We start from the raw sequence: 11,217 nt of genomic DNA on the forward strand, positions 1-11,217 counted from the left end.
TAGTATAAGTCAACACATGTATTCTCACTTATTTTACTCTTTTTTACTTTTTTTTTCTCTTCGTGTTTCTATTTTTTTTCCATTTCTTACTTTATTCTTCATTTTACTTATCTCACTTAAAACAATTTTTATTAAATTTCGTGTAAAAAAGAAATGTCTCCACTATTATTGAGCGGATGGAGTATAAAGTTTTAAGTTTAGTGTTCATTTTGAAATAAATCAAACTTTAGTGACTAAAACTTGAGAAATAGTGTTTGAAAAGAAAAAAAACAAAATTAAAAATAAAATCATAATCTTATACTAAGAATGGTTTAATTACAGCTTTGAATAGAGAAGATCTCCTTTCATATTCTTATATTCATATTGTAACTCTTACCATATGCACATACAATTAATACTACATTTTTGTTCTTATTTTCCCTATTTTCTTATACCATGGCATGGCATACTCCGGCTCTAATATTACACCAATATCCGGCTCTAATAGCAAATACAGTATATGCCTCGAATAATGGAAATACGCGTTGATACAACGCCACGTTTGTTGCTAAACAGAAAAACATTTGTTAGGAGCCCTCCATTGGACAGTCACAGAACGCACCATCACAGCTGGCTATTTTAGTTACAAACAAAGCCAAAGGGAGTCGTCGTGCGCATCCCACCGACCGAACCCTTTAAATCTCTTTCTCCTCAAAGCGCCAAAAACATGATCTCTCTCACTACACTTTTCTCTCTCTATACACTCATTCACCACTCTCATATGTCATCACTTTGAAGTTTTTCTTCACCGATCAAAAATTAATCTGGTATGAAATTTTGAAAATCCTCCTTCATTCTCGTCAAGCCCGGATTTATTTGTTATTTCTAGATTCACGAGGGTTATTGATCAACTGATTTTGTTCCTTTTTTAAAAAAAAAATCGCTAATGGTTCATATTTCTGCGGATTTCTTGTGAGAGAATCAACCGTGTTTTATGGTGCATCCTTACTGGTATTTGTGTCTCTGAGATTCTTATATGGTGGATGTGTGATAGTTTTTACTAGTGTTATTCACCCCCTCTGTATCTGTATCTTTGGGAGAATAGAACCGACCTCTATCTGGTAAATGTTGGTGTGCTTTGTATGTTGTGATCGTTGATGTTCTCTTTCGTTTTTAGTTGTTCCAGTCAATAGAAGGTGTTTGGCATTTTAACTGATGATGATGATTATGAAGACCTGATTTTAATTCTAATTCTTACCTTTTAAATTGCGAGTTTTTTTAGAAATGATTCTTTATTTTGTTGGATTAGCCCATATTTGGCAGGGGAATAAAGCATCTGTGCTGGGACCTTTTTCAAATGTTTGTGAATTTTTCATACGATGTTTGATACTTGAACATCAAACTATTAAAACCATCATACAATTTCATTTCCTTCTAGGTGTGAGACATAGTATATTTTCTAGTATCTATTATGCATGATTTTGTAGCTCTTCTCTGTGCATAGAGTATATGGAGTGATGTGAGTGATTGGATTGATGTTTTGGTTCAAGAGAAATGGTATCAGTGTTCATTGGTTGGAAACTGAAGATAGGTGAATTTCATAACTCACCTTTTGTTTTCATTTGGCATGCCTTTCCTCGGACAATTTTTGACCCTCCCTAGTCAGTGTCAGTGGACAGTGAAGAATTGATTTAGTGTCCTAGTCCGAAAGTGGATGGTATATTATTACTGTGAAGACATTAACTGATTGAGTATTTTACCGCTATATATATCTATGTATCTGTTATGCATTTGGTGAAACTATCCTGCAATCAGCTGGAGAAAATGATTCTTTTTCTCATACTTCTGTTTAATATGTTTAGATAAATGGGAAATGCCATTCAACCTGTATCTGCTACTTTGGAGGAAGGGCAAGATGAACATAATCTAACTAACAACCCAAGTGGAGCTGATGATGGGAGCTGGACTCATGGTGCTTGTACTTATGAAGAGGAAAATATGTCTCTCCCCTTTAATTCACTAGGCTATGATCAGTTTTGTGGACGTGATATACAAGAAGATTGTTACTCTTACAATCCTAATCTGAATTGCGCATCAGATCCTAAGGTAGATAAAAACTGGACTGACGTGTCTGAGTCCTGCTCAAAATATGAAATGCTGCCTCCAGAACTGAGCATGAGAGGAGATGGTGCAGATTGTCTGACGACCTCAGCTGTCACTTCCATGGACTATGGTGAATTAGACATGAACCTCTCCCCACCAATGTGTGAGACTGGAACAGGTTATCCAATAAAGAATTATGGAGCAGAAGCTCAAAGTAGTAGCATTAGTAGGTTCCAGATGAGTGGACAGTTCTCTTCTTCAAGCACATCTTTGTTGCCACTTGTGGAAAATTTTGGTGCAAGAGGAAATAAAAATGATCAGGGTTTTCTTACTCTTGGAACTGGAGGTGGCAGAGAGTTCAGACCAAATAGGAATTTCAGTATCCGAGAAATTTCCAATACATTGAAGGAGGTTTCTTCGCAATGTAACAATCCTATTACCGGACCCCACCAAAAGAACCTCACTACTCAATTGGCAGGTGCGGATGCTAGGATCCTTACTCATGCTGGCGGGTTCTCAAGATCTAACAGTACTTCCTATGCCCCAAAGTTTCCAAGTGAAGATCAGGAGGTTTCTTCTCGATTTAATAATTCTAATGTTAAAAACTTCCCAAAGAATGCCTCAAGTCTTGCTCGCCTGTCAGGTGGGGATGCAGGGATCCAAACTAGTGCTGGTGAACTTGAAGGATTTGCTAAGGACCTGTTGAACATTGCTCATTTGGAAGGTGAGGCTGCAACTGTGCAAATGCAAACTAATGCTGGTCGATTATCAAGATCGGCATATAGTAGGATGCCTACAAGTATTGAAGATGGGCTTATTGGAGAAACAGGGTTCAGGCAGAACTCCGATCCATTCCCCAGTCTTCACACTCTGCAAACTACACCTACTATGGCCCCATCAAAATGCTATACATCGGTGTGTCAGCCATCTTCAATACCATTGTCATCTGGAAGCACTTTACCCTCTCAACCTAAATGTGGTTCACAGCTGCAAATAATGTCCACACATTTTGCATGTCAACCTATATCATGGCAACAGGATCACTCTAGGATGAATTCCATTAATGTGCCATCCATAGATTCCCGACATTACAATTTGGACAGGGACAAACCGAGAATCACCAGCCATGTACAACCAGGTGAGTCTTGTACTCCTACTTTGATGTTTTTTTGGATGTTATATTGGTTGCGTGTTCATATCCTGCCAACTTCCATAAACTAGAAATTGGGACAAGTTGTAGATTGAAAATTAAGATGACCATCTTGTCCAAGTGATTAGTTAGCTGGTGGGAGAGTATGTGGTAGTCTATTCATGTGACATTCAAACTACATATTTATTTTTAAGCATTTTATCTTTCCTTTTGTATGATAGGAAATCTTAGGATTCTTAGCCCCACAATAGAAGGTACAAGAACAGAAGTTGCCAAAATTGGTTCTTTCACATCAAGTGTTCAACCAGCAGGTGAGCTCATTGACATATTCAGTTATGCTGCTCACTGGGATTTTGACCAAATGTGCTACTCTTATTCAAGCCTAAACTAATTTTTCCCCAGTCACTGGACTTTTATATGAAGAGAAACTCCGTTTTCAGTTTGTGGTTCTTAAAAAGTGATTCCCTATTTTATTATTTTTAGTCTGTTCCCTATTTGATCATTCATATCATAAACACTATCTCTGGTATTTAATTATTCAACGAATGACTTGTGGACTTTAGTACTTAAATCTTTTACATTTTCTGTATAGAACTGGAGAAGACTCCTTACTGATTTTGAAGGTATCTCTGGCTCATGCGAGATTACAGTTTTGCTTTATAGTTCTCTGGAATTCTTTTACTCCTGGGAAATTATCCATTGAGTAAGTATTGCAAATAATTAAAATGAGACAAGTTTAAGATAGCAAGCATCTGGTTGAGCTTATATAGTCAAATATAGTTGAAATGATTTGGCACAATTTACCGCTGGTCCATGTATAATATTGTCATATTGATGACAAAGTTCTTTATCTTGTAGTCTGGTATATGAATACATACTTATATTCAGCCTAGATGTTTCAGTTTTACATGTCATGATTTTGTTTCCTCAGGACAGTTTCATGCTTTTCATAGTATCAGTCCTATTGAAGCACCTAGGACCTATATTTCCCCTGAGAGAATCGGGCTTCAGTTTTCAAAAGGTAGCAGTTACCAGTCTGATGTGGCTGCTTGTTTTCCTGAGAGATTGGGGTTTCAACCTGATTTTGCTACTGCTCGACACACAAGAGGTTAGTTACATGTTAGAACTTAGAATGTTATAATACTAAGTTATCTGATACTTCTTATATTTTTGTTAAATTTTTGGTTCTGAATGAGGATGTCAGTTAACTCTGGTTTCTCATTAAATGCTAACTAAATCTATTTTCTGTGTCAAGGAGAACACAAGGATAGATTTAAATAGGATAAACCGTTTTCAGTATCAACCTACTAGAACAATTAAATAGATGAATCATTCATCTGAATATAAATGCATTATAATAATGAAAATCTTATGAAGAACTTAGATGTTACTTCATATGTTGGGGGTTGCAATACATAACTTTGTTTGGCGTGCGAATAAGCATGAACAGATTCAGCCTTTAAGCAGGTGGGGTATATATATATATACTCCCTCCGTCCGTGAGAAGTATGAACATTTGATTCGACATGAGTTTTAATGTATAATTGGTAAAGTAAGAGAGAGAGATAAAGGGTAGTGTTAGTGGAGAGTGGGCTCCACACCATTAGTATTGTAGTGTTATAATATAAGTTGCAATAAACTGATGTGTAGGGGTATTGTGTTGTTTAAATATTCCAAAATTATAAAGTTCATACTTTTCATGGACGAACTAATATGAAAATAGTTCATACTTTTCAGGGACGGAGGGAGTATAAAATTATACTCCCCGTCTCATATCTATAAAAATTTCTTATATACTCCCTTTGTTCCCTAAAAATAGAATTTTTTTCCTTTTTGGTCCATCCCATAAAAATAGAAACTTTCATTTTAGGAAATTTCTTTATCTCTAATGAGGTGGGACTCATTTTCCACTAACACACTTTTCTTTCTATCACTCATTTTACCAATTTTGCATCCGTGCCATTTCATAAGTTTCTATTTTTAGGAGACGGAGGGAGCATAATTTTTGCCCCTCCTACAAATGAAATCCTGGCTACGTCCCTGTGTATATGTACTTTCTTTACTGACCCTTTCCTCCTTACCCAAAATCCATTCCTCTGTTCACTAAAGCAATTTAAATCCATGGTAACAACAAGTTCTTCCATGTTTTATTAGACAAGAATATATATCAGGCATATTAGCTTTGAAATAACTGTTCCACTGTGATATGCCTTGTTCAGGTCTGTATCAGCATGGGATGACAACCCAATCATCTGCAGTCTTTCCTGAAACCGATAATTCTGATGGTATCCAATGTTAATGTATCTCAACAGTAAAACAAATTATGGAGCCACTTCTTTTGGTAATAGTTTCAAATATCTCTCATTTTGCAGGTCAGGTTGTTCCAGTTACAAAACTAAATATTACGCCTCAGGTTGCTCCTATTATTCTTCCTCATCCACCTTTGAAAAGAAAAGCAACTGGAAATCCCATTGCACTCTCAAGTCAACGGAGGAAAAAGATTCCACAATCTGCTATTAGTGATTCTCTTCCTCAACAAAGGCAGACCACTCCAGCTATTACAGCTCCTATTCATAGTCCAACTGCACCTCTTCAAGTAAAATGGAAAGGTACATGTCCTGTTTGCAAATTTGGATGCATTAATTGCGTATTGGAACAAAAGAAATACTAAGTGTTCGATTATCCATTGTCCATTAGATCATGCATAACAACATAGGCACTTAACATTAAATCATGATCATAGGTTGGGCTTAGCTAGGTCATAATTTCCTGGATTCAAAATTGTCTCGGTCGTGAGAAAAATATTTTGAGAACTAGACGAAATATTGTTGATATCTTTCCCGTTCTTAATTTCTTATTTACTCCATGATCTGCTAGATGTGGTCTCTTTTACCATTAGCAAGAGATGTTTGATAGCTTTAAATAGATTCTTGGTTTTCTGTAACATCTATAGAATCATGTCTCAACAATTGCATTCTTAATATGCTGTATGCTGTTTGGTCCCACAATGGACACAAACAATTTAGCTAACACCATACATGCTTGTAGGTTTCGAAGAACCACTTGAACCAACTGGACAGAGGTGTCTCTTGTGCAAGAGGGATCTTTCATTTACAGCAGAAGGCTTAATGTACCAGCCCACAGCTCCGCCACCCGTTGCTGTTCTTCCGTGCGGCCATACTTTTCACGACCGTTGCTTGCAATTAATCACTCCTGAAGACCAGTTGAAAATTCCTCCTTGCATTCCTTGTGTCGTTGGTGACACTTGAATCACTTTTGCTGACCATATTCTGGGCTAATCTCTTAAAACTTGTCTGGTAAAGTGTAATTAGAAATAGGAAAAAGGAAGGGAAGAAAAATAGGAATTATTTTGTTGGTGATGGAGGTAGAGGCGTAGTTGATGGAAGTGTACATAGATAGGGTTCCCAACCCAACTCCCATAATGATGGTTAGGATACCTTTTCTTTTTGTCAACGGGTTTGTGTTGCTAACTGGGATTGCTATTGCCAGAATATATGTACATATGGTGTACGGAGGATCTCACTTTTGTCACAGCTGGATATAGATTTAATCTTTTCGAAACTTTAGGGCTCCGATTGACACCATGAATTATGTGTGTGGAAATAGAATTTGAATGTTTAATTCTAATTCATGTGTTTTGGTACTGTTAAAATATTTATATTTTCCATTCCAAATCCCCCTAAATCTACAAATTGAATTCCATATCCTTAGATTTTTTTTTTTTGTAAATTCCAGATAGTTATAGAATTTGATTTATGTATTTAGATACAAGTTATACAACATTGTGGCAGCTCATGTAGAGAAAGATTGACATTTGGTTGATTCTATGATAGTTAAAAAAATCCAGTAAGAGGGGAAGAGTGGGAAAAACTAAGAATCATTGAAGGTTGAAGAAGAGACTCCAAGGGAGGAGGAGAATGTGGCAGTGGTGTCGCCACTAAGGTAGCTCTTGAGGCGATCCAAGTCATCGGCACAATCAAGCATGGTGGGGCGCAGAGTTGGCGAGTCGTGCGTGCAGACGAGCCCTAGCTCGATCAGCTCTCCAATGGCGACCTCCCACATCCGCATCACTGGTGGCGACACATCCCTCAACGCCCCAACCAGAGTATGGTCCACCACGTTCTCCATCCGCCCACTCTTCACGTATCCGTGCAGGCTCATCCCTCCCACGAACATCTCATCCGTCGGCCTCTTCCTCGTCACCATCTCCAGCACCACCACTCCGAAGCTGTACACGTCCCCCTTGGTCGACGTCTCCGCCCCAAAACCATACTCTTCAAAACAGACAGGAGTCGGGATCATCAATTTGTCGATATAGGACAAGAAGTGGTTTCAGTACCTACCTGGTGCTATGTAACCAATGGATCCACATAGCATGTTTGCGGTGGAGTTCCCTGCATTCTCAACCATCACGCCGCCTTCAACGGTCATGACAAGCCTGGATATCCCAAAGTCGGAGACCAGGGCCGTCATGTCGTCGTTGAGGAGGACGTTGCTGGGCTTTAGATCGCAGTGTATGACCTTAACCGGAGAGTGGTGGTGCAGATAAGCCATCCCTTCTGCAATGTCGCTGCAAATGTTGACCCTCTGGAGCAGGGTGAGCCCCGCTGACCCTGCCTCGGGCGGGTAGAGGTGGGTGTCTAGGCTCCCGTTCGCCATGTAAGGCAGCACGAACGCCTTGAACTCTGGCAAGCTGCATGCGGTGATGATACGTATCAGATTCCGGTGGCGAATCCTCTTCAATATCTGGCATTCTCTGTTGAAGACCTTGGTGGAGTTGCTTGTCTGCAGCTGTAAAACCTTGACGGCGATCTGCGTCCCGTCCGGTAGGCTTCCTCTGTAAACGCGGCCGTAGCTGCCGGATCCCACCAGCCTCTCGTTGTCGAATCCCGCGGTGGCCTCCACCAGCTCTTTATATGTCATTCTTGGGAATTTCTGTGTCAGCTCAGGCGACTCTTTCCTCTCTTTTCTTGATCGTCTGCGTGAGATGTTGACCCTCACCCGCTGCCATCCTATCACGCAGCCGATCGTTGACAAGAATCCGGACACAAATATGATCACACAGAATATGATCAAGTAAGTTCTTGATCGGAAATAGTAGTGCTTGCGCTTGCAAGGTGGAATGCCAGGAACCGAGCCACAGAGCTTCAGGTTGTTTAAGAATGATGATTTCGTGATATTAGTAAAAACGCCGCCGGCGGGGATCATTCCTTCAAAGCTGTTGCCTGAAAGATTGAGGAAAGCCAGAGTCTTGCTCTTGTTCAAGCTCGCTGGAATCTTTCCGGATAGTTTGTTGTTGGAAAAATCCATGGCTACGATGCTCTTGAGATCGCCTAATGTCTGCGGCAGAGCTCCTTGAATGGAATTATTCGAGAAATTTACCAACTTGAGCGCGTAGCAGCTGGAGATGAGGCTGGAGATGGTCCCGTTGAATCTGTTGCAAGAGAGGTCGATCTCCTCGACCTTCTCCAGCTTGCTCAGCTCGACTGGCAACGGCCCGTTGAGCTGGTTGTGCGAGAGGTTGAGGAACCACCGCATTTCCTGAAAATTGGTTATATTCGGAGGCACTCTTCCTGTCAAGAAGTTGTGGGAGAGGTCCAGCCTTTGCAGGGCGAGGCATCCTCCTATGGTGGAAGGTATCTCCCCCGAGAGAAGGTTGTTGTTCAGGAACAGGAAGTTTAAGCTAGCAAGATTCCCTAGATCATCTGGGATCGGACCCGTGAGATTGTTGTGTGACACATCGATCAGCCCGAGGGAGGATAGCCGGCCTAATGCAGCTGGGATTTCGGTGAAGAAGTTGTTGGAGAGAGAGAGTTGTTCCAATCTGGACAAGTTGGCTATCTCAGGTGAAATCTTGCCAACTAGAAAGTTGGATGTTAAGTTGAGTAGTGTTAACTTGGATAGTCTCCAAATTGCTGAAGGAATCGGACCATGTATCATGTTTTCTTGCAGTTGGAATGTTGTCATTTTATCACTGAGCCTTGCTATGGAGCTTGGGAGAGTTCCTCCGAGTCCCAGACCTGCCAGCTCCAGCTCCTCCAGCTCGGTGCAGTTAGCCAGCGCATGAAAGAACGGCTCAAGGTTCGTGTTGTTATCGTGGCTGGTCATGTGATTGTCTGATAGATGGAGATAGCTGAGGTTGACGAAGCGAGAGATGAGCTCTGCAGGGAGTTGGCCGGAAATGCTGTTGTTTTCGACGTCCAGACTCAGCATGCCTGTTGCATTGCCTAATGAGGAAGGGATCTCGCCCACAAGCTGGTTGTTGTACAAGCTGACAGCCCATAAATCCGGGCAGTTTCCTATTTCGGATGGGATGGTTCCGGTGAGCTGATTTGAGGAGAAGTCTATGTTCTTGAGGCCAGTGCAGTTGGCGAAGAAGGCTGCTGGTATCGCCCCGGTCAAGCTGTTGTTGTAGAGGTGGATCAGCTTGAGATTGGAGAGCAGAGAGAAGGAGGCCGGGATCTGGCCTTGCAGGTTGTTGCTGCCGAGTTTCAGCTCTAAGAGGTTCCTGATCGAGGAGATTTCCCAAGGGATCGGTCCGAAGAAATTGTTGTCAACTAGGTGGAGGTAGCGTAGTTGGGTGAGATTTGACACGGCGCGGGGCAAAAGTCCTGTGAGGCCGGAGGCGTTGAGGTTGAGGTAGACCACACGGCGGTGCTGTATTGGGTTGCATTGCACGCCAGTGTAGTTGCAGACGGGTGTGAGCTCGTCCCAGTTCGCGAGGCTCGAATGTGGATCGGATGTTATGGAGCTCTTGAATGCTAGTAGAGCAGCTCTATCCGTATGCAGAGAGTGATAATGGTGATGGCCTAATGTGGTAAGAAGATGTTGCATCAAAGAGACAAATATGGCTATCTTGAACAACATGCTGCTGCTGCTGCTGCTGCCGCCTCTGTGCATTGATGATTTGTTTCCACCAAAGTTGGGAGAGGTGCATAGTCAAGTTGCTAGGCCATTTGATAAGAGATTGGATTTTTTTTTGTGGTACATATGAATCAAGAAGACACTTTTGGGTGTGAAATAAATTTAGTTGCTTTGGTTCCAATGATGTATGATTAGTGGTAGGACTAATTAATAACTATTTGATTCCAACTTGCAGTAGTGATGAGTAGATACTCACTCAAATTCTCAACTCAACTCAACTCAACTCAATTCAGATTGTTGAATATCATATATATATTGATGAATGATGATGGTAGTTGGCCTGTTATCTCAAGTACCAATCTTCCAACTTCAAGTGGAAAAAAAGCAATATAAGGCGCCGGTTTAATTGTTAGGTATAAACACGCGCAAACACAAATAATTGCAAAGCACTTTTAGTTTATCTAACAAGATTAATCTATGGCTAGGCTATAGGTGAGGTTTTTCCGTTAGAGTAGGCAGCTTTTGTCCGAACTTAGATCTTCATTGTTTCTTTAAGGGGAATTTCATGAAGCATTATCATTAGCTTTTGCCAAATTGCTAGTAATAAATTATGAGATGCCGTATTTTTGGGCCATTTTACATTAGGGCGGTCAAATCTTGTGGGTTTGATAGTTATCGAGTCAACTTGTTAACCCAATAAGATCAAATCCTACCCAATCCAAAATCGTCGGGTTCTTATCGGGTCCTAACCCAACGGGTTCGTGTCGAATTTGTGCGGGTTATCGTATATCTATAAAAAAAGTCAGTCCTCTGTTAATGATAGTAAGTTATAGTACTACACAATATAGCTTGACACGACACGATAAGGACTAAAACATGATATTACATGATAAAATAAGATATTACAAAATTATAATAATTATTTTCCTAAGTTAAATAATAAAGTTAAAGTATAATTATTAAAGTATAGTAATATTATATCTAAATAGTAAAATTAAATAATTAAAATAATTACCTTTTTTTATAAAATTAAAGTATAATATTTTTAATTTATAAAATATCAATTACCATTTTTAAAATTAATAAATCTAAAATATAAT

The 11,217-nt window shown here is 40.1% G+C and overlaps 2 protein-coding genes across 3 annotated transcripts; one reads left to right on the plus strand and one right to left on the minus strand.

Moving 5' to 3' along the window:
* Positions 1 to 672: 672 nt before the first annotated feature.
* Positions 673 to 6,920, plus strand: LOC121741828. Of its 2 annotated transcripts, XM_042134752.1 has the most exons (7): positions 673 to 806; positions 1,842 to 3,220; positions 3,454 to 3,543; positions 4,164 to 4,340; positions 5,452 to 5,517; positions 5,605 to 5,841; positions 6,281 to 6,920. In XM_042134752.1, exons 2-7 carry the CDS (start codon positions 1,846 to 1,848, stop codon positions 6,499 to 6,501), a joined length of 2,166 nt encoding a protein of 721 aa, XP_041990686.1. In that variant the 5' UTR covers positions 673 to 806; positions 1,842 to 1,845; the 3' UTR covers positions 6,502 to 6,920. The 2 variants fall into 2 exon arrangements, with proteins under 2 accessions (XP_041990686.1, XP_041990687.1); XM_042134753.1 differs by lacking the exon at positions 3,454 to 3,543.
* Positions 6,921 to 7,050: 130 nt separating this feature from the next.
* On the minus strand, positions 7,051 to 10,369 carry LOC121741827 (putative leucine-rich repeat receptor-like serine/threonine-protein kinase At2g24130). The gene is made up of 2 exons (XM_042134751.1): positions 7,597 to 10,369; positions 7,051 to 7,527 (listed from the first exon to the last, which is right to left on the minus strand). The coding sequence occupies exons 1-2, from the start codon at positions 10,151 to 10,153 to the stop codon at positions 7,124 to 7,126; spliced, it is 2,961 nt and encodes a 986-aa protein (XP_041990685.1). The 5' UTR covers positions 10,154 to 10,369; the 3' UTR covers positions 7,051 to 7,123.
* Positions 10,370 to 11,217: the final 848 nt, after the last annotated feature.

The sequence above is a fragment of the Salvia splendens genome, chromosome 7 (assembly GCF_004379255.2).
Source record: "Salvia splendens isolate huo1 chromosome 7, SspV2, whole genome shotgun sequence".
NCBI classification, from domain to species: domain Eukaryota; kingdom Viridiplantae; phylum Streptophyta; class Magnoliopsida; order Lamiales; family Lamiaceae; genus Salvia; species Salvia splendens.